This window comes from Podospora pseudopauciseta, chromosome 3 (assembly GCF_035222475.1).
Source record: "Podospora pseudopauciseta strain CBS 411.78 chromosome 3, whole genome shotgun sequence".
Taxonomy (NCBI): Eukaryota; Fungi; Ascomycota; class Sordariomycetes; order Sordariales; family Podosporaceae; genus Podospora; species Podospora pseudopauciseta.
Genome location: NC_085893.1, coordinates 336,134 through 361,645, shown reverse-complemented (window position 1 = coordinate 361,645; position 25,512 = coordinate 336,134). Strand labels below are relative to the sequence as shown.

The 25,512-nt window shown below is 50.6% G+C and overlaps 8 protein-coding genes across 8 annotated transcripts; 3 read left to right on the top strand and 5 right to left on the bottom strand.

Annotated features, from left to right (window-relative positions):
• Positions 1-1,273: 1,273 nt before the first annotated feature.
• On the bottom strand, positions 1,274-2,366 carry QC763_301020 (uncharacterized protein). Its single transcript, XM_062910562.1, has 2 exons — positions 1,541-2,366; positions 1,274-1,480 (listed from the first exon to the last, which is right to left on the bottom strand). Exons 1-2 carry the CDS (start codon positions 2,129-2,131, stop codon positions 1,436-1,438), a joined length of 636 nt encoding a protein of 211 aa, XP_062766491.1. The 5' UTR covers positions 2,132-2,366; the 3' UTR covers positions 1,274-1,435.
• Positions 2,367-3,039: 673 nt separating this feature from the next.
• On the top strand, positions 3,040-4,179 carry QC763_300970 (uncharacterized protein). Its single transcript, XM_062910560.1, has 2 exons — positions 3,040-3,508; positions 3,575-4,179. The coding sequence occupies exons 1-2, from the start codon at positions 3,249-3,251 to the stop codon at positions 4,092-4,094; spliced, it is 780 nt and encodes a 259-aa protein (XP_062766490.1). The 5' UTR covers positions 3,040-3,248; the 3' UTR covers positions 4,095-4,179.
• A 10-nt stretch (positions 4,180-4,189) lies between these two features.
• Positions 4,190-5,062, bottom strand: QC763_300960 (uncharacterized protein; the record flags this gene model as incomplete). Its single annotated transcript, XM_062910558.1, has 1 exon — positions 4,190-5,062. The coding sequence occupies one exon, from the start codon at positions 5,060-5,062 to the stop codon at positions 4,190-4,192; it is 873 nt and encodes a 290-aa protein (XP_062766489.1).
• Positions 5,063-6,135: 1,073 nt separating this feature from the next.
• Positions 6,136-7,869, top strand: QC763_0047790 (uncharacterized protein). The gene is made up of 2 exons (XM_062905718.1): positions 6,136-7,638; positions 7,703-7,869. Exons 1-2 carry the CDS (start codon positions 6,262-6,264, stop codon positions 7,823-7,825), a joined length of 1,500 nt encoding a protein of 499 aa, XP_062766488.1. The 5' UTR covers positions 6,136-6,261; the 3' UTR covers positions 7,826-7,869.
• Positions 7,870-10,680: 2,811 nt separating this feature from the next.
• On the bottom strand, positions 10,681-11,142 carry QC763_0047780 (uncharacterized protein; the record flags this gene model as incomplete). Its single annotated transcript, XM_062905717.1, has 1 exon — positions 10,681-11,142. The coding sequence occupies one exon, from the start codon at positions 11,140-11,142 to the stop codon at positions 10,681-10,683; it is 462 nt and encodes a 153-aa protein (XP_062766487.1).
• Positions 11,143-13,844: 2,702 nt separating this feature from the next.
• Positions 13,845-14,990, top strand: QC763_0047770 (uncharacterized protein). The gene is made up of 2 exons (XM_062905716.1): positions 13,845-13,996; positions 14,054-14,990. Exons 1-2 carry the CDS (start codon positions 13,967-13,969, stop codon positions 14,771-14,773), a joined length of 750 nt encoding a protein of 249 aa, XP_062766486.1. The 5' UTR covers positions 13,845-13,966; the 3' UTR covers positions 14,774-14,990.
• Positions 14,991-19,930: 4,940 nt separating this feature from the next.
• Positions 19,931-22,287, bottom strand: QC763_300940 (uncharacterized protein; the record flags this gene model as incomplete). The annotated part of the gene is made up of 2 exons (XM_062910557.1): positions 19,931-21,510; positions 21,571-22,287. The coding sequence occupies 2 exons, from the start codon at positions 22,285-22,287 to the stop codon at positions 20,452-20,454; spliced, it is 1,776 nt and encodes a 591-aa protein (XP_062766485.1). The 3' UTR covers positions 19,931-20,451.
• A 674-nt stretch (positions 22,288-22,961) lies between these two features.
• QC763_300930 (uncharacterized protein) lies at positions 22,962-24,922 on the bottom strand (the record flags this gene model as incomplete). Its single annotated transcript, XM_062910556.1, has 2 exons — positions 23,722-24,922; positions 22,962-23,665 (listed from the first exon to the last, which is right to left on the bottom strand). Exons 1-2 carry the CDS (start codon positions 24,863-24,865, stop codon positions 22,962-22,964), a joined length of 1,848 nt encoding a protein of 615 aa, XP_062766484.1. The 5' UTR covers positions 24,866-24,922.
• Between the last annotated feature and the right edge of the window lie 590 nt (positions 24,923-25,512).

Genomic DNA, 25,512 nt, shown 5'->3' with positions numbered 1-25,512 from the left:
ACCACAGTGCCATTTTCAAAGAAATTCATCCATCAGAGAACTCATTCACTTCACTCTCAGTATGGTATTTAGAGATTTTTTCTTACCTATTTTCTCTGACAAAACGGCAGAGAACATGTTGATTGGTTTGGATGGCCAGCACAGGAGCAATGGTGCTCCAGAATGCTAAAACAAATGTGATGGAAATTCCATCCCTTATCCAATCTTGCTCTCGATGAACTCACTCCAAGCTGCTTACCGTCATGTCTTTGCCGACGTATCACCTACGAATTCTATAGCAGTTGCAGCACGTCTGAGCTTGGTTTTCTTCCGCAGCATCACACATGTTTGGCTTTTGTGCCTCTACCCGCAACATAGACACAAAAACTTCTTTGTGCAATCGCTGAAGATATGGATTCCACAGCTGAAGGCCAGATCGTAAAGACTCTAGGAGACCAAGACTCCACCGCAGTAACTATATCTCATTTTCTTTTCTTGGCTCAGCTATGTTTCCTAACATGTCCTCTTCATTCCTGACTTTAGGGGCAGATATCTGAGGAAGACTTCCCAACTCTCCCTGACAGCTCATCTTCCATGAAGACTCCGACCAAAAGGACTCTGACGAAGGGGACTTTGACGAGGATGCTAGGATTGTTAAAATCACACGGGTCCGCTACAAGGATCACAAGCTCTCCAGCAACCCATTCATTGACGACTATGGTTTCTTTGAGGACCAACTGGAGGCCCCGTCAAGAGGTACTACCACTGTCACAAGGATCGGGAGATCCCCCCGCCAAACTGAGGAAATTCCGCAAAAAGTGTCGTCAACAACAGGCCATTACCATGGCTCGTATCGAGGTCTGGAAGATAAGCGGCCGTGTGGGGTATGAATCCTTGCCAACTCAGGAGGACTCACCCGCCAAATACGGCATTTTCTACGATTCGGATACTGACACCGAGCTTGCAAGATTCTCAAGAGGAAGAAGAAGGGAACCAGCATTCTCAAACGAAAGCGCTCGCCCGAGCCCGAGGAGGCTGATAACGCTGTGGAGACAACCCCCAACTGCTACCCCAGCAGGAAAAAGACGAAGATAGAGAAGAAGGTCAGGTGGTCAGAATGGGCTCAGGTTTCCTCGCCCACCAGGCCCTACGAAACAGAGAAAGACGATCCCGGAGTAAAGTTTATCCATTTCGATCCTGAACAACAGGATGATTCCGAGGCTGAGAATGACGCCGAAGAACAGGAATCTTCACCCGAGCCAATCGAGGATTGAGGCTGAGCATTAATTAGCCCTCAATGTCAAGCATTTTGGAGCACGTCCAGTCTGTGAAGATGATCATCAGGCATTAGTTGCTTAGATAGCGTTGGAACGAAGAAAGAGAGAGCTACAGCAAATTTGTTTCCATTGCTACGCCTCAGCATAGGGCCTTCGGCATGAAGATTACACAAAAGGCATTACACATTCCCAAGCATCGGCCATCTCAGTTGCACTGGCGATATCTGCTCCCAAGTTAGCATGGCTCCCATCCCGCCTTCAGCTCTCACCACAATGAAAACTCACAGAAGCCGCAGCTGCCTTGTCAGCGGTACAACACCCTCGTCCTCATCCCGAAACTTTCCCTCAACACCCCTCTCCCTGCTCGTCAATGAAATTCTTTCACTCAACATCCACCGAGTCGAATTGCTCCCACATGTTGACCACAAGTACTCGGTCTCCGGAACAGCCACCGTCCTGGTGAATGTCTGGCCCACGCCTGAACCCGGAATAGCGGCCGATGTAGTCATCACCTGCCCCGCGTTGTCCGAGCGGTACAACGTCGACAGGAGCGTGAGAGTGATACTTTTGTCCAGATGCTCATAGCCGTGATAGGTGTTCTCAACAACAGCATACTGCATGTGGCTGTTTGGACGATTGATCGTGATATGGACTCCACAGTTTGATGTTCTTGCAGCAAGGTCGTAACCTGGGCCGATGTAAGCTTGGAGCTTGTCGAAACCAAAAGTCACGACCTGGGCGTCAGGGGAAATGGCAGCCGATACAGAGCCCGGTGGACAGCCGCGGCCGGTTGCGTCGACGGTGAAATTCAGGCGTTGGCCTAGAGCCTGAGCGCTGGCCAAGCAGGAGGGAAGAATAAGGGGGATTAGCTTCATTTTTACCGGCGGTGGGAGTTGTTAGTGGACGGAAAAGAGGGTGGAAAACATTTGGCCATCTTGACACTGAGAGTCTGATCTACTCTTTATGCGCCATGTGTTTTATGTGGGTGAGTCGTCGACAGGGTGGTTCAAAGCCTTCGGCTGGAATAAAGCTTGGCAGCAGATAGGCCGTGGTGGCATTCCGTCACCAACAGCAGATGGATAAATGGCAGCAAATTAGAACAAATCTGAGTTTGTCTGTGGTGAACTCGGTAGGCCTAGTCCGAGGTTCCATTGCAACATATCCTGCATTTGAGCAGCCCATTTTTGGGTCCTTGTTCTCTCCACATCGAACCGGAGGTCAGCCTGAGCCACCATGACAGCACCGGCAGCATCCCCCCTCATAGATCAAGCATGGCATGACTTATGCAGGGCTTGGGAGGTCGCTGCTAGAAAAGCACGGAACGACGAGGTTAGATCCCGGACATATTGGATCTTAAACTAATTTAAAGCTTAGATAGATCTACAAAGCCCCTCAGTCTGCCCATAGGTATACTGTATTGTATTCAGTCTTTTTTTTCTCTCTATTCCAAAGTTTTCTTCTTCCTCCCGTTACAATCACTGAAAGCCCTTGAAACCTAAGTTTCTATACCTGTTGTGGCTCTCAATGGGCTGGTGATCACTGATAGATGGTACTGGCAAGGCTTGTTAGGCTCACCAGCGTACCTAACATCCGAGTGAAGATTGTTGGCCGTCTTCCTCTGTCGTCTTGTCGGTATTATGACTGGGTGTGTTTCGTTACTGATTTTCAGGCTCAGGATCCATGGCAACACATGCACCTTTGTTCATGTTGGTCAGATGTCAGAATCTATCCGAAGACCTGCGCATTCCGCCCTCAGCGCCGGGTTTCCAATCAATCCGCATCGGCCATAACAACCCGCATCCGCAGGGATTACTAACACCGATATCACCGTGTCGGGCTGACCGGCTGCCAAGACGGCCGCAGTGCGATGTTCTGCCGACTCTTCGAGAGTACTATAAAGTATTTCAAAAAGTGCTGCATTCTCGTCTCTTCTCGGTATCATCGGTTCATCGTCAGATTCTTTTGTTTCAAAAACCACATCATCCAAGTAGGATGCATCTCATCCTAACAGGCGCCACAGGCATGGTCGGCACCACGGTGCTCGACGCTATGCTCAAGACAACCGACATCTCCAAAATCTCCATCCTCAGTCGCCGGCCAGTGCAATTAGCTGAAGATGCCAAGGACCCCCGGGTCAACGTCATCATCCACAAGGACTTTTCCTCGTACAGTCCCGAGGTCCTCAGCCAACTCCAAGACGCGGACGGTTGTGTCTGGGCCCTTGGTATTAGCCAAACACAAGTGAACAAAGAGTATGTCCCGCACCCGAGCCTATATTAACCCTGCTGGCTTTGGACTGACCAATCTGAATCAAACAGGGACTACATCACCATCACCAAAACCTACCCATTGGCCTTTGCGTCAGCTTTCCAACCGGCCTTGAAAGCGACCAACAAGCCATTCAATTTTGTCTATGTCTCCGGCCAAGGTGCAACCTTCCAGCCGGGGCTCTTCACCCCCATCTTCGGCAAAACAAAAGGCGAGACAGAACTGGCATTGGCTGATGTCAGGAAAAAAAACCCGCTGTTTCGTGCAAGCACCGTCCGCCCTGGGTTTATCGACTGGCTCGACCAGGACAAGAGCATTACCAAGTACATGCCACCTCTGGGGCTTGCGAGGACGGGTTTGGGGCATGCGCTGCACCCTGTCTTCAAGTTTGGAATGAGAGGCAACTGGTCTCCAACAGAGCCGCTGGGTGGGTTTCTCACCGGTCTTGCGATGGGCAAGTGGAATGAGGGATTGAAGACGTTGAAAGGTGACGAGGGGCAGGTGCTGGAAGGAGGATTCCCTGTTGTGGAAAATAACTTCTTTAGAAGGGCGATGGGACTGCCCAGGTAGACCAGTATGAGAGAGCAGATGACATGGTACGATGTGTATTTAACAACAACAGAAGGATAAAAATGGGTAATACTCACACAATCGCGACATCTTGCTCATTCCAAAACTTCAAACTGAACCGGCAACTCGTCCCTCTCAACCCAGCTCCTAATACCACCAGCAAAAACGTCAGGAAACTGCAAATCCCAAGCATGCACCGCCCCTCTGACCACAAATGCCCGGCTACCCAGCCGCCCAGTCAAACCCCTTTCCTTCCAGACCTGACCAACCCTCCTCGTCACCTCAACCTGATCTTGCTTTCCCCCAGCAACACTCAAACACCTCACCTGGCCCACCTCTGCCATCCCCTCCACGGTGAACTCCTCCACAATGCTCCCATACACATCCCTGATCACCTCCCACTTGACATTCCTCACAGTCTCCCGCCGCAGCTCACGATGCTCCTTCATGTCCATCACCCGGCACATCCAGTCATACATCCCATCTGTGATGATCAGGTTTGACAGCCAGAACCCATAGTATAATACCCAATTGTTCCTTGCCAACCACCTCGTGATACCCTCCAAAGGTGTGGCGCCAGAGACAAACGCCGAGAGACAGAGGGAGGGGTACCGGCGGGCGAGATTGAGGGTGACGAAGCCGCCCATGGACATGCCAACCACGTGGGCTTGGCTGTTCCGTGCGTGGGACTGGATGATTGATGCTACTTGATCGGCCATGGAGGGGATGGTGTATGGGGGTGGGAGGGAGGAGGAGCGGGAGTGGGCTGGGAGGTCGACGAGGAGAAGGTGGTAGTGAGGTTGGAGGTGTGGGATGACGAGGGACCATTCGAGATGGGAGGATGTGAGGCCATGGAGGAGGATGAGGGTTGGTGCGGCTGGACTGGGAGGTTGGGGGTCGAGAGAGAGGTAGAAAATCGTGTCTCGGGGTGGGGGTTGGAGCTGGTCGGGCGTGCTTGTTGCTGGCATGGTGCTTGCGCGTTATTGGTTGAAACCTTGGCATCGGTGGTTGGTCTTTGATTTGTTTGTTTCGGGCAAGACTATGATCCTTGGTGCAGGTGGTGGTCGCAAATTTCTGCGTTTACCCGACAAAAGCCCCGCTTATGTCAGTCCCTGTGATGGAAGGGCAGCACCTACATAGGCAGTTAGCCTGCTCTCTTTTCTGTCAACATTCTCTTGTCCAGTCACCTGATCCTGCTCCAGCTAGACACGCTTGATTGGGTGGAAATCAGTCGGCCCTCCACTGCCACAAGGAATCACATTATCATGACAAACGATTTCTATCAACGCGGGTATGGGACAAGAAACCCCTGTAACAAAGGACCGATTTCGTTGACTTCATTACGAGTTCTGAAGCATTTGATAATGTTCCTACCGAGGGAGTGGCCAAAGTCTTGGTGATCATTCAGTCTTCGTGGATGGTGTAGCAATGCATCGTGCGATGGATATCTGGACTGACGGTCACCAGCTTGGGGCTTAACAGGTTGGCCCATGCCGCATGCACTGCTGATCGACATTCTCTTGTGGCAAAAGTCCCTCGACCTAATAAGGGCATCCAGATATAATCAATATGCCCTTGGAGATAGTGAATACCTCATCTATCTATCAAACAGGCCTTGGAACATGATCAAGAGGCCTTCAAAGATAGCCAATACGCCCTTAAATATCCTAGCAGGCCTTCAATATGCATTAACAGGCCTTCAAAGTACATAAAGGGCTTTCCAAGATGGACAAGATGCCTTTCGACATATGCAAGAGGTCTTTTAGGACTAGTATATGGCCTTTGAAGGAAGTCAAGAGGCCTCATAAGACAAAAAGGCTGGCTTTTCTCGGGTATCAATACCTTAGGACCTCGAATCATTGTCGCAGCCTCTAGTTTCATGCCCCCATGTCCCGGCGGTCTTCCTGGCCACCGCCCTCATTGGTTCCCGGTGGTTGGACCCGGCATGGTACAGACATCGCCTTCAATGTGACACTGTGTTTGGAAGCGGGATATTCGCCGGCTGACAAATGTCGGTGATCGGATTTCTCTGCTCGCACTCCTCGCACCCCAGGAGCTTTGTGCTTTGACGAGTGAGGGGAAGAACTGTACGACCTGCTCCATTAATCTTCTCTTCGAATCCCGCTTCAACCTTTCTGTTACTCTCAATCATAGAGAGCTTTTAGACATGATATACCTATCGCTAATTGTCACTCTCGCTGCCCTTTTCTTCACCTACCGGATCCTCTCCCGCACATCGCGCTACCTCCGCCTCGCTCACATCCCCGGCCCCCTCCCAGCCAAAATCACCACCCTCTGGCTCACCTACCACCAAAGCACCGGATCCCTCGCCCGGCATCTCTCCTCCCTCTCCAAACGCTACGGCCCCATATACCGCATCGCCCCCAACTGGGTCATCACCAGCGACCCCGCCGCCATCCGCCAACTATGGTCTGCCCGCGGCCCGTGGTACCGAGGACAATGGTACGACATGTTCCGCATGGACCAGCCCGTGAGCACCGTCCTCTCAGAGCGAGACAACCACAAGCACGCCGCGATAAAAGCAAAGCTCCTCCCAGGGTACAGCGGCAAAGACGTGGACAACCTCCACGAGGCCGTCGACCGCCGAGTGGCAGATTTGGTGCAGCTGATCGAGAGAAAATACCTATCTGATGATGAAAGGGGGGTGTACAGACCAATGGACCTGGCGGAAAAGGCCACCTTCATGACACAAGATGTGATCTCGGAGCTGGCGATAGGACGCTGCTTCGAGTGCTTGGTCCACGACCGGGATATCTACGGGCAGATGACCGGGGTGACGGGATCGTTGCCATTGGTGATAACGCTGGCGACCATACCCTGGACGCTCGGGTTGTTGCAGAACCCACTAGTTAGAGCGCTGTTGCCGAAGGAGAAGCTGGAGGGGGTGGTGAGGCAGCAGGAGCTGGCCAAGAAGCAGGCGGCGGAGCGGTTTGGGGAGGACAAAGTTGTGAGGCGGGATATGCTCGGGAGCTTTGTCAAGCATGGGTTGGGCCATACGAACGCGTGGCTGGAGACGTTTGTGCAGATTGGGGCGGGGAGCGACACAACGGCGACGGCGATCAGGATGACCATGTTTTACCTGATGAGCTCACCTGGGAGCTATAAGAGGCTGCAAAACGAGATTGATGCTGCGATACGGGAGGGGAGGGTGTCGAGTCCCATTGCAGAGGAAGAGGCACGGCGGCTGCCGTACTTGCAGGCTGTGATGAAGGAGGGACTGAGGCTGTCTTCGCCAGTGATGGGCCTCCTTCCGAGGATATGCGACACGGAGCAAACTGTCTGTGGCGTCAGAATCCCGCCTGGGACAAACGTCTGCTGGGATGCCATCTCCATCTTCCGAAATCAGGAAACTTTTGGGGCTGACGCTGACGCGTTTCGACCAGAGAGGTGGTTAGTGGAGATGGAAGATGTGGACAAGAAAAGTATGGAGTTTGTGCAAGGCCTTGTCTTTGGAACTTCTGGCAGATTTGAATGCCTGGGGAAGGGGATCGCGATGCTCGAACTTAACAAGGTGTTTGTCGAGGTAAGCGGACCCTAGGGCGTCAAAGAGTTTGTTGTGTTTGCTGACTCAAAGGTGCCTGCCCTAGCTTTTGAGGCGGTTTGACTTTGCACTTGTCAATCCGCTGATGCCATTGACCTCCCGCGATTATTCCTTGTCTCTTCAGACTGATTTGTGGACTAGAATAACCAGACGACATGTTCATTCGTAGGTGGGTAACTAAGAAACATGTCTGGCATACCGTGCCTAATTACCCCTGAAAGTCCATGGTTGACCAGGCAACCACCTGAATGAGACCAATAACTACAGATGTTGAGTGTGTCTTTCCAACCATCATCCAAGTGGAGAATGCGGCATCGGCTGGTACGACTGTAGGGTTGTATAACCTCGCAGCCATGCATATCGCCGCTGAAAAGTTTGCTCGCAAATCTTCCCTGCTTGCGTATAAAATCAGTCCACACCTCCGCACTTCACCCCCTTTTCCATTTTCCTCCCTTCCAGTCTTGCACAACTTAGCCATTACCGCAGAGCCGACCAACGCTGTCACCACAACTGACACACAAAGCAAGACAATGGTCCAGCCGGACCTGGCGCTGTGACGGGTCAAGCCTGCCGTGATCTGGCTCATCTGGGGAGCAGCTCTTGAACGAGATGTGTCATGGTTCCTGGGGACCTCACAGACTGTTTCAGACATTTCAGTGGGACATGGTTGAAGTGGCTGGCTTTCCGACTCTGATTTCCAGGTTGTCCTCCCACCGCCGACAACAGCACCTCGTCCTCTTACCACTATCTACCGTTCTCCCAGCCAGGACCGAAACTGGAGCGACCAAACCAGCGACGACTGAAACCGTGCCTCGCATATGATACTGTACTCCTCACCGAGCCTTTGGTTTCCTACCTGATGTCACACCGGGGGGAAAGGAAAAGGCAATTCCCAATCCTGATAACACGACAGGATGTGCCTTGAACACGAACCAAGGCAAGCCAGAACAGAGCTGACAACGTCTCTCCTAACCTGGCTATCATTTATCACAAGGGGTGTCGTCCTTGAGGGGATTTCGGCACACTTCTCGCACTCATTGCTGACTACAACATACCTAGGTATGCAAAAAAGGCAATGTTTAGGTATGCTTTCCTTTCGGACTGCTTTCGCCCGTCTCCAAACCAATCACCTCGACATCCTCTGTAGATAGTATCCTCGAAATGTCGCGGTGGGGATGGGCATACAGTTTCAGGGAATGGCAATATTCGCTACCCTTCAACTCTACACAAAATCGCGAGCTGCGTCTAGTATAAAGCGTTGTGTCTGCTTACGAGGAGAGGTAACCAGACAAAGCAAGTGTCTAATCGCGACTGATGTGATCATGGATGTCTTCTTACGAAGGGTTGCAACTTCTCGTTCGAGAGGAGCAGCCTTATCCCTGGCGATCTGGGGGGTCGTGTCCATGATAATCGATGATACTTGCTACATCGAATAGGACAAAGGGTTGCCAGCAGGACATCCAACTCAGAAACGCTCAATGGGACAGGATATCTTGTTGGCTAGGCACCGCCGAGAGAGATACAGCAAAACAACCGCATGCATGACGAGGTCAAGTGCCTCTGGCATGGTGGTGGTGGTATAACATGTGAGTCAAAGTCATAGACAACAGGGGGAGGCTAGGTGATTTTCGATGCCGCCACTGTCACGCCGATGATGCCTTGCGAGGGCTCAGGGGGTTTGCTTTTGGCTTTCGATCGACTATCCACCAGCCAAAGACAAGAAAGGGCGCGCAACCGAGGATGATGGAATACCTCCGCCTGTCTAACCAGCTGAAGAAAGGTATTCCCATGGGTCATAGGGCCTTTGGGCATGCCTTTAAGTTATGGAGAGGCTGGACTTCATCCTCCACCATTCTCAAATCAAATTTCACACAGAGGCCTCGAGGAGAGAACAGCTCGAATATCAGCGGGCTGGGTTAGGGCTCGACCAGCCCTGCAATGATTTACACAAGGGGGGTTCCCTTAAACGTGCAGTTAGCTGGTGTTGTCTCTATAAACTACTAGCGATGCCAGACTCTTCCTCGACATTGACAAGGAGTCGGGGAAACCAATACCTACCTTGGGACGGCAAGTCCAACTTATCAGGTGGCGCCCAGGGAGCAAGATGCACAGCACCGGCTGGCATCTTGGTTGAATAGCAAATGCGGCAATTCCAGCTTTTCGCCAGTGATGAGCGGCTTATCCCTTGGGAGATCATGACACACGGTCTACACCAAACGAGCCTTCATCAGTATGGGGCGACGTCTTGCAATCTATAATAAGTTTGATGTCTAGAGTTCGACCATTTTGATTGCTGTGTCAATGCATCTAGCTGGGTTGACTCGGGATTGGATCTGAGGTAACTTTAGTGATTGGTATTTTTGTGTTTTTGTCATTAATTGGTTTGCTGGCGGAGTGGTAGATGGGATTGTCTACGTAAGGTAGTATGGATTGCTAGTCAAGTATGGCGAGAGTGGAATGAATGTGACACACGGAGTCTCAATGCAGGTCACTATTGGCAGAAAAGTAACCCTCATCTTTCTTAGTACAGAAATCATAATCTGGTCCCCGATCGACATTCTCCACCGTTGTATCAGACAGGGCTGGTGAAGGAGGTGAATCACCGCCCGCCAGTCCTGTCCTCGGAGATGGGGAGAAAGGAGTTCCTTATTACAGTCTCAGTCATCTAGAGAGCCACCCGCTTCACGCCTACATAGAGTGGTTGGCATGTTTTGCAGCATATGGTATTCCTGATAGATTGACTATCTACCTACGAGAGACACCCACCACTTCGAATCGAAAACGGAGATGCAAGGAAACTGATCGCCAGCCAATTCACTTCAGCTAAGGCGCATATCCTCCAAATCCTGCTTCTAAATGGTTGCATTGACCTCATTTGAACACCCTTGGGTACCTCTGTCGAAGCTGAAAAGTCACCAGTAGGTATCCAAACCCAGAGCAGATCGTGGCGGTCTGTAAATTGGTTACATATAAACCAAGAAAGCACGGGTAGTATGCTTCCTAATCTCTTTCAAGATTATCGCTTCAGTCACACGCTGGTTGAGCCTTCATTATTGCGGTCTTGTTGAGGGACGTAGTTGTTGCTATCACCTGTGGGGGGGATAGACCTCGTAGAGATTCGGTTCCCAGGGCAAGCCCAAGCTCGAAGGGTCCCTGCGCTCCTAGGAATTGTAGATCAGTTAAGTGAGGTGGTAGCGCAGAGTTGGGCGTTAGCTGTGTTGCGGCGTCGGCGGTTGTGGTTGCAAGATGTGGGAATTGCGGATTGGCCGGGCCAGGGCGACAAATTCGGAGGCTTGCAGGACATTCTGAGTTCGTCGTGACAGGTTTCAAGGTTTTGACATTAGGCCAGCGCATGGATAACGCCGCCGTTACCCACACATCCCTCGGGACAGCGCCCATGTTATCACCCAACTGGCACTCCCAACCTGGAGCAGAGGCCCCCTCATGGCAGCAGATATAACCCAAGGGGCGCATCCGCCTCCACATAATTGTCTACCGATATCATCACAGGTTGCTATAGGCTCAATACAACCGTCCACAATCCCGCCGAATGCCGCTGTTATCGCGGTTTCCTTCTCAGTGGCATCTTCTCGCATCTTCGATTGGAGTCTTTCCTGAGAGGCCAGATATAAGTTATTCACATTACTGCAGAGCAATCACTGACTGACAACACTTTGCACACTGAAACAGGAAGAGTATGTAGCGGCAAGGCAAAAGAAGTGTGATCTTGTTACCTGTCAAGAGTATCTGATTCTCCGTGATTTATGTGATCAAATTTCTGTGGCCAAACAATCTTAGTACAGCACCAATTGCCGTTCCTTGTTTTATCGATAACTTTATTTTATGAATTGATGCTTGATATCTTGGCTCGCCACCAGTCAAATCTTTAGAAAACAACGTGTTAGGTACCTAAAGAGGTATGTTACATAGAAACAAAATTTTCCTTGATATGTTTGTTGTTGAGAAAAGTAGCTGTCCAGGATCAGCGGACTCCCATACCGAAATCTGACGAGGACATCACGGATGTCGTCTGATGTCAACATCCTGAACCCATACAGACCGTTACGCCTCTGCCTTTCATGCACGAAGTACATCATTCAACTTATCTCGGATACTGAAGGAGTCCAGACGGCTGCCACAAGCATTTTTGGTGGGTCCGTTTGGCTGGGTCACTGGAGTGAGCAGCACCGACATCTCTGACAATATACATGTCGACACTCGCATCCTACAGTTTATACCCATCTTCACCATGGTTCATCTCGTACACCATTGCAGGGATGGTACGGCTGCCAATGCCTTAGAATAAAAGTTGCCCGCCAGGTATAGTTCCGAAAAAGTCATTTCACAACTTGGCAAACCTCACTTATGTTAGTCAAAGGTGTGGGAAAAGGGTCGGTTTCCCTTAAGGGTGGTGAACCATCGTCTCTGCCATGCAGCTTATTTTAGTGCAGTTATTTTAGCGTTCAATCACCCGCTGCTTCCGCTTTTCCTCGTCTGCTTTCGCTTTCCTATGCGTAGACTTGCCATGCAACGAAGAGCGCTGGCAAATACGGGCGGCCGCCCGCCCAGGCAACCGTATATAAATACAAGCTAATGATCTGGCTGCCGTAGCGCCCTACATCATGAGTCTTCTCTCATCACCCAACGATTGGACCAGAGCCTGCAATTATCCCTCATCGTGGTGTGATTTCCTCGTGTGGGATTTATGCATTAGGGTGGGGCGCATGTCGATCCAACTTGAGTATTCATAGCCGCCAAAAAGGGATGTAGCACGTCTCACCAATGAACGCTTTGTTCAGGAGCGGGTGATAAGCTGCACGCTCAGGAGTTGTTCTATGTATCATGGATTCGGGGTGCTAGGCATGATGAGTCTTAGCTTTCAGGGGAGCAAATAACGTTGTATCTTGTTGGTCGCAATGTTGCCTCATACATTTCATAGTTGAACCTCACTTCCAAGGCACACCCTGCCTGTGAAGGCAGTTAACTTATTTAAGTCTGGCTGACACTCCCCTATTTGCTTCCATAGCCGTCTCTTGTTCTCGACAAACCAGACCCCGCTTACTGCTATTTATCATCAATATACAATCACCTTTTCCTTCTATTTTCAGTATATAATATGGCTAGGTTAGGGGACGTTTTGTTTCAGGCCCCTTTGCCAAATGACATTGCTTCATTTCACACATTATCAGGAGCCGGCAAATCTACTCTGTCCCAGAAGACCTGGGTAACGGGCTTTGACGAGGTCCGAGATTTTTATCAATTCTATACAAACCCTACCCAAGAACAGATCAATGACGTGTTCGGGGTTTGAAATTGCCTTTGAGGACTATCTCCTCAATAGGGAGGTGAGCCCTTTGAACGGCACTACCAAATGGTTATAGAATGAGGGTGGCAGTGTCAGGATATTCTATACCAAAGTCTCCGAGCCTATCCAGTCCGCTTTCTGAAGCCGGGGAACACCACCCATTATCCAACAGTCAGAATCAGGACCCCTTGGCCACACTATGTCAGTCAGACCATTTACTTCACTTGGGGATGTGGATATCGTTGTCTTGTGATAGAGGAACTCAAAAGGTATGGGATAATCGAGGTCGCAAGATGGACGGGAGAAAGGCTAACAGATACCAATCGTCGCTGGCTAGGAAAGGAGATGAGGGTGTAAGTATAATAGCTATATGATGATACTTACTTGCTGACAGCTATATTGGTAGATACTGCCATAAATACAAATGCTTCGCTGCATTGGTATTTGACGGCCAGTTCCTCTTGATCCTTATATTTCAAGCTCAGTCGGCTGAGCTTATCGCGCAGCGAGACTGCCAAGTCACGGGACTTCTTTTCTCAAGCGACTGTGTAACATTACACTATGGCCTCTTCCGGACGTTGACCCATCAGATTCAGAAAATGCAAGCTGATAGAGCCCCGGCAGTGATCTTGGATGGTTATATTCGCAGATTCGAATGGTGGTCAGGATGTCCTTATTGGATTAATAGGAATAACGAGCGCGAGCAATATCCAGCACATCCTAATGGCTATATACGAAAACTTAATCCGGAGAGTGGCGCATGGCACTGGATTGACGCGAATGGAAATCTTGTCTTGGACGGGAATGGACTGGTTGTTTGGGATACTCGTAACCTCGAGTACGGATATCTGCAGCTTCCGACTAATTTAGTTTTGGTGCCTAAAAAAGTGGATCCCACTCGTTTGCTTGTGCTACCCTCCTCTTTCTACACAACCTTAAGCCAAGCCCACCTCGTTCAATTTTCCTGCGTTTTCACCATTCTACTCCGTCACTCTACCCTTTAAGATGGAAGACGGTGAAGACTACGAGATTAAGGTATATACTCTTACTTCTAAAGGCTGATAGTTACTGTTATTGATCCGAGTACTATAGGACATACAGTTTGGCTTCCGACGTTTTCGAGCGCCTGCAAAACGAATCTACGCGAATCGAAATGTCTTTCTCTTAGATATCCCGCCGAATCCAATTGCTTGCTGGCTATTATTCTGGATGCCGCAGCTCGCCAGCTTCTGGCTACAGCGATTGCTGCCAAAGTGGTTCTTGCCGACAACTGTCATTCTAAAGGAGCGAAACCCCAACAAAGCTGATAACTACGAAAACGAAATCGACACATACTTGCATCTTCAACCGCTCCAGGGCAACCACATCCCGTTTTTATTCGGTGAAGTAGCCGTCAGCTACGCGAAGAGGATGTACCAGATCAGCCAGCGGCCCACTCCTGCCATCCTCCTGGAATACATCAAAGGAGTGTCGCTAAGCAATCTTCCAACTGAAGAGCTAGAGAGTCCTCACCTTCTCGAAGAACTCGAGGACATGTATAACCTGCTTACGAAAAACGGGGTTGTTCATGGGGATCCAAGGCTCCATAACTTTTTACGTGTCAATAACAGGATCGTTCCTATTGACTTTGAGTTTTCCTACCCTCTTCCCAATGATATAACGAATGAGGATGAATTGGAAACCTTAAAGGGCGAGATTGAGAAACTGGTAAGGGAGGCAAAGGGGGTAAAAATGGAACATCTAGTCTCAGGCCCTGTCATTGTGAATGGTTTACGGGTGCGAAAGCCTTCCGGCACGACGACCCATAACTAGCAGAGGGGTGACGAGGGGCCTGGGAGCTCAGCTACCTAGGGTGTTTTCTCGGCACGGGCATGTTGGGCCACGGTCGGGAATGACACGCCCTGATGGTGGCTGAGGTGGAGAGGTGGTGCGGTGAGAAAGAGGGGGAGGAAATGGAGGTTAGTGGAAGGTGAGACGTGGGGGTTTACACTCGGGAACGATGGACGGGCACTGACGGGGTAGGAGGGGTAGTCAAAACAAGTGCAATCACAGACCAGAGAAGCATAGCAAGTCATGGAGGCATGGCAAGTCATCCTCCCATTCCGGTGGGCAGGCTGGGCAGCTATACATCGGGAAGGGGAAAGTCACTGGTGTTGGCAGCACTGTTATCTGCGTGGTGCGCTTGCTGGCAGAAGCGCTATGTTTCACCTTGGACAAATGTACTTGTCTGAATCAAACCTTTTATTGTGGCCCTCGTGAATTGTCGTGCTGCATCCGGAGAGAGGGGATCTGTGTACATATCAGTGTCGTGATATTCTTTCATACGCCGTTTCCCAGGCAGCCCTGCAACCTCGCGGTTTCTGCGCACACTTTATGTGAGGGTACGACGAGACGTGTCAGGAAATTTCCCATCACCTGGACTTGAACAATAAAAGAGAATCTCATCGAGTCGTGACCCCTCCCATGGACACCGAGAACTCACTGCCGCCTTACCAGCATACCTGGCATCCTCTTCTCAAAGTATGAGAGCTTTGGTAGCTACCTCCTACAGCCACGACGTCTACCACTCTCAAATACTCGTCAACAGCTTCGGCCAGGACCTCCCAAGCCTAATATCCCGCCAATGGAAGTCCATAGAAGCAATGCCCACAGCCACCACCATTATCGGCCCTAGCTACCGAGGAAAAGGTGGGGTTTATGATGAAGTCGAGACTCCAAGAACACCCCGCCATCGACACCAGGGTTCTGAAAAAGGTGACTATGTCAAGGACAGGGACAGGGACACGGCGAACTTGAAGTCATAAGAACAAATTCATATAAGAGGATTGCAAGAGACTGAGCGCCAATTTCCGCTCCTAGCTGACAAGATTTCTCTTTGAGAAGACTAGTCCACACTCACCCCGGACCGATGAACTCCATCCACCTCTGTTGAGTTCAAGGCCTTGATTCCTGGTAGCATCCCCTTCTGCTCTGTTTATCCTTTCCTACTAATAGGCCACAGATATATGAAGCTATCCTGCATCTCATCGCTCGGGTTATCGAATTCCGTATCGAAACCATCCGCATCTAAAAGCGGTAGGAAGGTTTAAGAGGATAAGTATATATCCTGATATAAATGTCTTGGTTCTTTGGTGAGACATGAACCCCTCCACTATTGAAAGTGGCAAAATTGCTAAGTACATGTAAGGATGCTTTGAGCCCAACGAAGACATTTTATCTAATCTAAGCTCAAGAAACGGTTAGAATAAGGTCCTTCGAAATCTGCGAATACTGTAGCTAGGTTGCAAGCGGCTGAGACAAGCAGATATAAATAATAGAAGTGGATTACTTCTCGAAAGGTAGATTAGAAGTTCCCGACCCATTTCGGGAAATTTGTATGATCGAGGACAATAGCGCACCCGGTCCTTTCTTTAAGAAGCCGTTAATCTCGCCCCACTAAGATAAGTGCTATATATAGTACACACACTTTTACTCGCCCGCTTTTATTTAAGTCTTGGAATATTCGAGGAGCAAGCCAGAGCTATTAGCTCCCACTGACCAATATGAAGTCTTTACCCTACGTCGCTTTAAACTTATTGAGACCGGTGTGGATACTACAATTCAATATTTAAGGATCTTCTCCCTATGGCTTGCCCCATCGATATTTATACAAATAAGAGTAACATGGGAGAAAGAGGGCCAGATTAAGCAATTAAGAACAATGACATGACCAAAAAGCGGAAGATTTCGGCTACTAATAACGGCGCCGTATCCTCCTCCATGGTATCTCTTTAACTATCGAAGCTATCTGTAGCCACAATGTAAGTACAGCCTCTCCTCTCTAATATCCCTTCTTTATACTCCACGCTCCAATATTCTTCATTTGGTCCCTGCCCCTCCATCTCCCTTTGCCTTGTTCGCCTGTTTCCCCTGTCCCCTTCGCCCACTCGCCCCCTCATTCAACCCGTCGGCCATCGCCCTGAGTGCTCTGACGCACATTTCGCCCGGGCTGGATGCTTCGTCTTCCCCTACTGAGTGCGGCGATTTGGGGTTTTGTTTGCATTTGCTAATTGCAACTTTCCACTCAACTCCATCCGTGACTCTAACTTACTCTTCGCAGCGCCAAAGGACATCTCTCGATGGTGATTACAGGGAATCAACACCAGGGCATAAAGCGCAAGCGCGAGCAAATCAATCCGGACCTCCTTCGTGGTGATACCGCCTCACTGCCATCGCCCCAAAATGACATCCAAAAAAACAAACTCAGGACGTTGAAGAGGGAGCTTGCAGTAAAGAATGAAGAGCTATGGACGGCGCTGAGGAGAATTGCGGAGCAAAAAGACTACATCTTTACCCTCTCCAACCGTTTGCTGGCCGCGGAAAACGAGTGCCAAGAGATCGAGCATAGCATCAGTAAAGCCGTTAAGTATCAGCAAAACGCCAACATACAGAAAAATATCCGATATGAGTGCTCGGTTCTGGCGCTACAGGACCTTATTGCTCTTCGAACAAACGACTCCCGCATTGTGTACTAGGAAGTATTACGGCCCATGCGTGGTAAATGTCCAGCTCGTTCTCGCACTCAAGAAATTGCAAGGTAAAAACAACCTGTCCCAGATATAATGGAGCCATTGTGACGCTCCAAAAGCTATTCTGAAGCTGGATCTGGTTCTGCAGAGTTCTGTTTCCAGTGCAGCAAGTGGGTTAGCTGGCAAAAAGAATTGGGAGGACCACTGTCAAGATCACATTAACTATGGTCCTGTACCTTTCTTGTGCGACCTAGTGACGTTCCGTCATGCCACTGTGTATGCCGGATGTTGTTCCTGTTGTCTCCGGAACTAAGGCCTACCAGCGGACAAGCGAATGAAGCAATTTCTGGATCGAAACAACTGGCAGCGACATATTCAAGGCTTCGGCATCGAGTATCTCATTTCATGCCCGTATTTCTTGTGCAATACGAAAGTTCAATCGGAGTCAGAATTCTGGCATCACATATGCGACGCCCATAGAAGTGGCAAATCTCGCACCGGAATCGTGCTAGGCGAGAGCCTGGTTGATGGGATTGGAGCTTCTGAAAGCGCCTACGCCCCAGTTAGTAGAAGATCAGCCATGCGAACAACCAGACAGGAAACGGACCGCTAAACGTCGTTCTTCCCGACTAATTAGCCATAAGTTTATCGATACTTCAGAAACTAACTTCAGCCAATTCAACGTAACTAAGACGCTAACTCTACACTCTTCACATTACAATACCTAACATAGTAGCGTCTCAGATAATAACTATTCTAATTTATATACCCGCTCTCGTCCCTATTTAATAATATATTTATAGATCTTAATCGCTAGTCTTTATCTAATTTCGATAGTTCACGTTTACTTATCGACAACAACGACTTATTCATCCTAAATATATAGATAGAAACGAACTTGATGTTTATTAATAACTTTACTCTACGTATTTTTATATATATAACTACCTGTGACGAACCCCTATCCAGAACCTCTGAAAGGGATATCGGTTGAAGGCACTTCTGAATAATCCTGGTTCGGTGCAGCTAAACAGTGCACAACAAGATGTCTCAATGTAAACACTAGATGCCGTGAATACAACTTGAATTGCATACTGCGGAACTGTCTATCTACACCAGCCAGTTCCTCCGTATATATAGACCTTGGAACTCTAAGGTGCTCACCCTGCTACGGCCTTGATCACTCCTAGCACATTGCATCCCGCAATGTGCTCGTCGTGCTATACCTCTGATCACCCCTAGCACTTTGCATCCTGCAGACTGCTCGTGAGCCTTGGCACCATAGCACTTTTGTCCATGCCCGATTGGCCGTCCCCTGACTTCCTTAATGATTGGCTGGGCGCCCCGCGTCCCACATGTGGCGTAGCCCGCTGTTGGTTTAACTGTGACACTACCACAGAATCTACAATAAAATAATAGTTTCGTAAAGGCTATAAAGTTATCGATATTACATTATAACAGTCTCGAAAACTACCAGCTAGCGATATAACGTAATTAAATCAAAATAAAAGTGAACGATTATTGATAATAACGTTTATAATATAAAGAGGTTAATTATAAAAGGTAGAATCTGGAAAAGCGTGTAGTATCAAGTAAAGTAGGTAAGATACTCGGAAAGTAATAATAGTTAGGTAAAAAACAAGAATGTTAATTTCGGAGCTATTATTAATTTGAATCCGAACCTGTCCAGAAACTATTCGAGTTTAGGAAGCTAATCGCACGACGAAAGACTAAGGAGTACATCGAGTATAAGGCCAAGTAGCAAGGGCAACTGGCTACTAAAAACATCTGGGTAGAAAAAGGGCGACCTTAGCTGGAAGTTTGTCGACGCTTTCGATACTGAGTTAGCCGAGGCCTAGAACTAAGCTTCAGGATAGACGTCTTGTCTGTTATATAAGAAATTAGACTGCGGTTAACACTTTAGACAATGAGTTAATCTGCAAATCTGTTTGTCAGGCTGTCAACACCTTTAACTGCGGCAGAACAGGCCGGCCCTTCATTCGTCCTTAGTTGTAAATAATCCTTCGGGGACTATGTATAAGTTATATAGAGCGCAGGCATTCCAGACGCTCGTGGATTCAGGGCCACACCCGGGCCAGTGAAAGCATGATGAGGGGTACGGGTGAGGTATCGGCGTATACATCTCCCCGCGATCAAATCAGCGGTATACCCTCTGCAAGAGAAACCTGGGAATTGAATGGCTACCCAGACATCAAGTGGCGAACCCAAAAACGGCGCCTTACTCACCTTACTCAGGGCCCTTACTCACCCTAATCAGTGCTTTATTGACCCTGCTTAGGCCTTGCTCAGGCTCTTGCTCCCACTGCTCAGGATATCTCCACTTCTGCTCAGGTTAAAGCGGCGACTGCTCAGGTCCCAGAACGGAAACGAAAATCGTCCATATCCAGATTCCGATATTGTTTAGGCCGTAACACAGAATAGCACATAATGAAGACTATTGGCGACATAACATGATATATTTGGTGATCGCCTGAACCCCTAACCCAAAACCACATAGCTCGAGTCTCTGATGGACTAGGGAGTAGGGGTGAGCAGTTATACAATACTGACCTACCTCGGAAAATAAAACATGGGCATGATCAATAATAATATACAGTTCTGCTCACGGTATGAACCCGATTTGCCAAAACAACCGTGGCAGGAAAGACATGTCATAACAGAACCAATAGCAAGTCAAATTCGCGTCAAAAGACAGAGAACGCTCATGTCAGGAGCGCCCCATTCTTCGCTTAACGTGATGCCCATAGCTATTGTAGCTGACCCGCCTGAAGCCCACAGTACCAAAACGCCAACTCCGATCCGGCCCAAATGCAGCCCTGCCTTGCAATGGCTTGAAGCCATCCCTACCCATGAGTGAAACGTATATTGAAAAACACAACCGTGATCCCTCGGAGAGCAAGTCTGCCGAGTGCTCAACTCGTTCGGGTGCAGTACCCCCGCTGACAAAGAAAATCAACAGCCTTAAGCCACAACAGGTTGAGCGCCGTCCCGGCGCGCCTTGCGTACAGGGAGCTCTATTTCGCCATCCGAATCGGAATCTGCAGCCGCAGCCGCAGCCTCCAGCATTCGGTCAATGTCGGCATCAGCCAAAACGGGCCGTGGCGGTTTGGATGACAACGTGAGACCTGCAGAGACAGGTAGGTGCTTCAGCCGAGAAGGCGCGCCGTCACCGGGTCCTCCGTTGATTCGCTTTCTGGCATTCCCCCTGGGCGTCCCTTGTGGCTCGTCAACTTCCGTCTCGGTGATGGGCTTCTCGAATTCTACACGTTTTTGGACCTGGGATTGCGACCGAGCGTGATGGTGGTGCATCGGCCTTGAGCTTGGTAATGTTCTCCTGCCCGAAGGCAGTGCTGTGCGTGATGGTCCCGAGTGACCAATTGGGAGCGGTTGCGATGATGAGGGGAACGCATGTTTGAGATTGGCCGAGTTTCCAGGACTGCTCATGAACAGCAGGGATTCTATGGCATCCTTTTCAGCGTTGTTCTGGTGCGGCGAGAACCCCATGGCATCGACTAGCGATGGTCGATGCTGTGCGGCGTTGGCGTATCCCGGTAACTGGCCGGGGCTCAGAAGATCCGGATATGATGAGCCGTGGTATGAGACTGAGAGGAGGGATGGTGTAAGTCTCGGGTTGGAGTGTCTCCGCGGGTGAACGGAATGCAGGGATGGTTGGATGGACACGGGAGGGGCCAGACCTGGGGCAGTATTTTTGACGGGGGATGTCGAGCTTCCACGAGAAGGCATCAATGGGGGCTCTCGCCCGTAGGGATCTCCATGTCGTCCTGGTAGTTGCTGTGCAAAGGCCGTGGCAGGGGTTGTGTTGTTGCTAGCACGCTGTGACCCACCAGACAGTTGTGGGCTTGCTGACGACCCGTTTCTGAGGTGTATTGTCGAGTTACTTGAGGTGGGGGACGCAGCCTTGGAGGCAAGATCTTCAACCTCGTCGATGGAGTGTGTTTGCCAGCCACGGTTCACCTTAACCATGGCATAGGACAAGCGCGCCTTGAGTTCGGCGGATACCTGTATGGCGGGTTAGCATACCTGTTGAGATAGGGGAGACTTGTGCCGGATTTAATGCACCTCTCCAACACGGCTTCCCGTCGTGGAAGCGATACTGACGGCACTGGGGTTTCGAGAGTGGCCACCCATATGTGTCTGGCCTGGCGACATGAGGACCTGACCGTCGCGTAATGCCTCCTTGACGGCACCATCGGCCATCCTCTTCCGCGACGAGGCACCGTTGACGTATAGGTCCATCGCGGTCTCGGGTATTCTCTCTTGGGCGGCGGCGATCTGAGACAATTGGAGGAGTTGTGACGATCCTTGACTTGACTGGTGGGCGCTGGCGGTGCCAGGGCTCGCTCCTCTGCCGTTCACAGGTGGGGTAAAGACGCGGTCGGTGATGTTTGTGGAACTGCTCTCTTGCGAGTCGCTGCGCTGGAGGGTAGGCTGGCGATAGTCGTCGACGGCGAGCGGGTGTGTCGGGGAGGTTGAGCGAGGGTAAAATGGTGCTGCCTGGTGCTGGTGCTGGGACGTGTGGGCAGCAGGGCCGACGGCCATGGTTGCTGGTCGGTCGCGTGCGATTGGGGTCTGGTTCGGTGTCGCGTCTGGGGCGTCTTGCGGGTGGCCTGCAGCGGTCGGTGGTATTAGGGGAAGGGTGTCATGGTGAGGCTGCATTTTGCGGTTGAGGTTGTCGACACCTCGGTTGGATGCCGAAAGCGGGAATGTCTTGGAATCTTTGTCTCCGACACGTCCTCCGTCGACCCGAGGCGGATTCGACGCCGAGTCCTCTTCCATGTCGCAAAGAGTTCTGGCGGTTTGGCGGCGGCGGCAGTAGGGTCCCAGCAGGAAGAAGCAAATTCACACAGGCTGGGCAACGGCGGAGAGGGCAGGGAACGGCAGTGGACAGCCAGTGAGGTGAGGGGAGGGGGGTGTGGGTGGACAGAAGGATAGGTTGGATTGCGAGATTTGTCCCAGTGGTTTAGTGGTTACGCGGTTCGCGCGACGCCCACCGCGGCCCAGAGTTCGTTAGCGGGAAGGCCCGCGCACAGACTCACATGGCATTGGACCACCCACCCACCTCAAGCTCCACAGAGAGCGAGCCCTCCACTTTATGCTGTTCCCCCACAGAAGCAAGTCACTCAAAATGAGGTTGCCCTCGACCATTCGAGATGATGTTGAAGGATATGAAATCCAGTTAGGGGTGGTCTGTCAGATTCATTCAAATTCAGTTCGTATACGGAGTACTCTTCTGCTCACGCTGCAGTCATTGCCCTGTCAGGGCAGTGGCAGCTCCAGTGACATGAAATGTGGGGCTAGTTTGTGCGGTGCAAAACGTCAAAAATGGCGCGGGCCCAAGGAAAAACACTGACCAACCGCTTGAGCCAGAAAAAAAGCGAGCGTGGACGCGAAGTCACGTGGTCAGGGAATTGGTTGGCAGCCCACGACTGTTCGATTATTATCCAAGGTAATCAAGACTTGTCCAGGCCTCGCGCCTCCCACGAATCGATCCCCAGCTCCTTGTCCAGCTTTCCCAGCCATTCCGACGCTGACTCTGTCACCACACAGGCCCGCTCAAAGTTGGCCCCCTCCTTATCGAATGGCCCGGCTATCTTGTACTCTGGAATCCGGACATTGTTCTTGACCCATTCATAGCCAACAACCTCCTTTATGCTGCCATCTGCTTGCGTCTGCGACACAACAGTCTTTTGGCGCGTAAAGTCCTTGAGCGGCACTGGGTCATAACCCACACCTTCGGCGCTGAGCCGGTCCATCCTGTACCTTACTGTTGGGTGAATCTCTTCATTGGTCCTCCCTTTCTGACTTTCTTTATATTCGCCTGGAGTACGGTACTTGGAACCCGTCGCCTTCTTGATCCAGCCACCCTCGAACGTGTCGACGATTGGGCCGGTCGCCCACCCCATGAGCGCCTCAGCTGCAAGATTTCGAGCCCAGGTCAAGCCGCTGTCAATGCCATTCTTGGCATTATCTCTCGCCTTGAGAGCGTTGATCTTCTTTATCAGCCAGTGGTCCTGCTTCTTGCTCGTGATGAGGTCGTCGATAATTGGCTGTATGACCATGAATCGGTCTGTCAACATTTCAAAGGCGTTGTTGTCAAAATGGAGGTGTGGCGTTAGCTGCTCAACCATCCACATCAACGTAATCATGGCAATCTCTGGAAGCCGGTCAGCATCGTTCCCAATGGTTGCGTGCGGGAAGTGACAAGCCTACGCTCAAAGTCTCCCCTTCTCTGTTCCAGCGCCTCCTTGCTCCCGCCTCCCATGTTCACATGAACACCGGGGAACCAAACTTGCAAAAGCTTAGGCTCGGCGTCCCGCTTGCCCAACTCCTCAAACATTTCTGCAGCGACAAGGTTCTCCCAAGCTTCGGTCAGCTGGTCCTCGGTTGCCCCGTCTGTGTCTCGGAGCTCTTCCCATGCCTGTCTCAGATCCGCCATGTTGCTTCCCGCAGCAGGGCGAACAGGAGGGGCTGGAAGATGCCAAACAGCAGCGTCGAATGGCTTTCTGTGCTCGTCCAGCGCAAGAGCCTGATAGGCGTGCTTGATGTAGGGGCTCAGCGTCACGTTATGGAAGCCAAACTTCTCTACCGTAACTGCCCAGCTCAACAGCCACGCGAGGCCACCCATGATGTAACCTTCAAATTCAGGGATGCCGAGACAACCCACCGTGTCGAAAACAGCGACAGCTTCGACCCATCTCGTCGCCTCCGGAGGAGCTCCATGCGGTTTCTTCTCCCAGGCTGAAGGTGCCTGCTTCCACCCCTTGGGGCTTCCCTTCTGGTTCGGGTCAAACAGCCGCTTTCCCTCCACCCATTCACGCCAGGCCTTGCTCTGGCGAAAGAGAATGTTGTCGCTGTGGGCCTGGTAGACATTGTACAGCTCGGCAAAGTCTTGCATATCTCTGGGCTGGATCACGCCAATATCAGTGACCAGTCCAGCAACGGCCCGAGCCGTGTAAGCACCGCGCGAGAATCCCAGACAAAAGATTTGGTCGCCCAGAGTGTAGTTGTTGACGATGAAGTTGTACGCTTCGATGACGTTGCCGACAAAGCCTGAACCCGTGTTGCCCTGTCGAGCAGACTCCAGAACACCTACGGCAGTTCCGATGCCGGCGTCGTAGTAGACGACCTGCTGCCACTCCTTTGCTGGGTCGTCCCCATCTCTGCCCACCTTGCTCAGATACCGCGCGATTCGGGTGATGTTGGAAGGAATGTTGACTGTGTTGGTGACTGATGACTGCCAGGTGCCATCGCAGCAAATGATGATTCTCTTGGCGGCAGGCTTGAGGGTGACATCTTTAAACCCGCTCTGCCGGAAGTCACTGCCAGAGGGGAAGAAGGGCATAAAACCACCCATTGTGGCAGTTTTGCGAGCGCCGATAGTGAAGCACTGGATAGGTAAAGAAGATGATAGGCAAACTGGAAGCCAGCTAATCAATGCACAACTCTCCAAGGGGCTCCAACTATTTATCTCTTACGATATTGCACAAGAATTCTGTCAGCTTGCCTCCACAAGCGCTGGGTTTCCAGATAGGGATGGGCGCATGGTTCTATCTAGAAGCTAGCCTTCTTGATGCAGTGTTTTGTGGCAACCCACCAATGCCAGAGCGAGGTGAGACCGGTTTAGTGGGTCGATATTACTTTCAGCTCCAGCTCAGCACCTGTCTTATCGATCTAGATCTTTATGGCCCCAGCTGAATGCAAACCCGGGTGGCACAAATTGTAGTACTTCGGGTGTTTTGGTCCGGAAGAAAATGAACATAGGTATTTTCCAATGCTTTTTGTTCCGACACCAGAGGCAATCCCATTGAGGCCCCCGTTGGGTGCTACGGCCTGGAAGATGATCAAAGCCAAGCATGTGAAGGCATTGGATGAATTGGAAAGGGTTAATGTGGTGAGTGGAATGGGAAGGGAGATCCCTTGACATTGTACCTAGGTAAGTATATGATGTTTTTCTCTCTCAGTCACTGTCTCCGATCAAGTCAATCACCTCCACGATTCTTC

Bases quoted from the DNA above. Each gene is read 5' to 3' on its own strand.
- QC763_301020 (XM_062910562.1), bottom strand. From the start codon at position 2,131: ATGAAGCTAATCCCCCTTATTCTTCCCTCCTGCTTGGCCAGCGCTCAG. The intron at 1,481-1,540 runs TGAGTTTTCATT...ACTTGGGAGCAG, and splicing joins CAAGGCAGCTGCGGCTTCTG to ATATCGCCAGTGCAACTGAG.
- QC763_300970 (XM_062910560.1), top strand. From the start codon at position 3,249: ATGCATCTCATCCTAACAGGCGCCACAGGCATGGTCGGCACCACGGTG. The intron at 3,509-3,574 runs GTATGTCCCGCA...TGAATCAAACAG, and splicing joins CAAACACAAGTGAACAAAGA to GGACTACATCACCATCACCA.
- QC763_0047790 (XM_062905718.1), top strand. From the start codon at position 6,262: ATGATATACCTATCGCTAATTGTCACTCTCGCTGCCCTTTTCTTCACC. The intron at 7,639-7,702 runs GTAAGCGGACCC...TGCCTGCCCTAG, and splicing joins TTAACAAGGTGTTTGTCGAG to CTTTTGAGGCGGTTTGACTT.
- QC763_0047770 (XM_062905716.1), top strand. From the start codon at position 13,967: ATGGAAGACGGTGAAGACTACGAGATTAAG. The intron at 13,997-14,053 runs GTATATACTCTT...CGAGTACTATAG, and splicing joins GTGAAGACTACGAGATTAAG to GACATACAGTTTGGCTTCCG.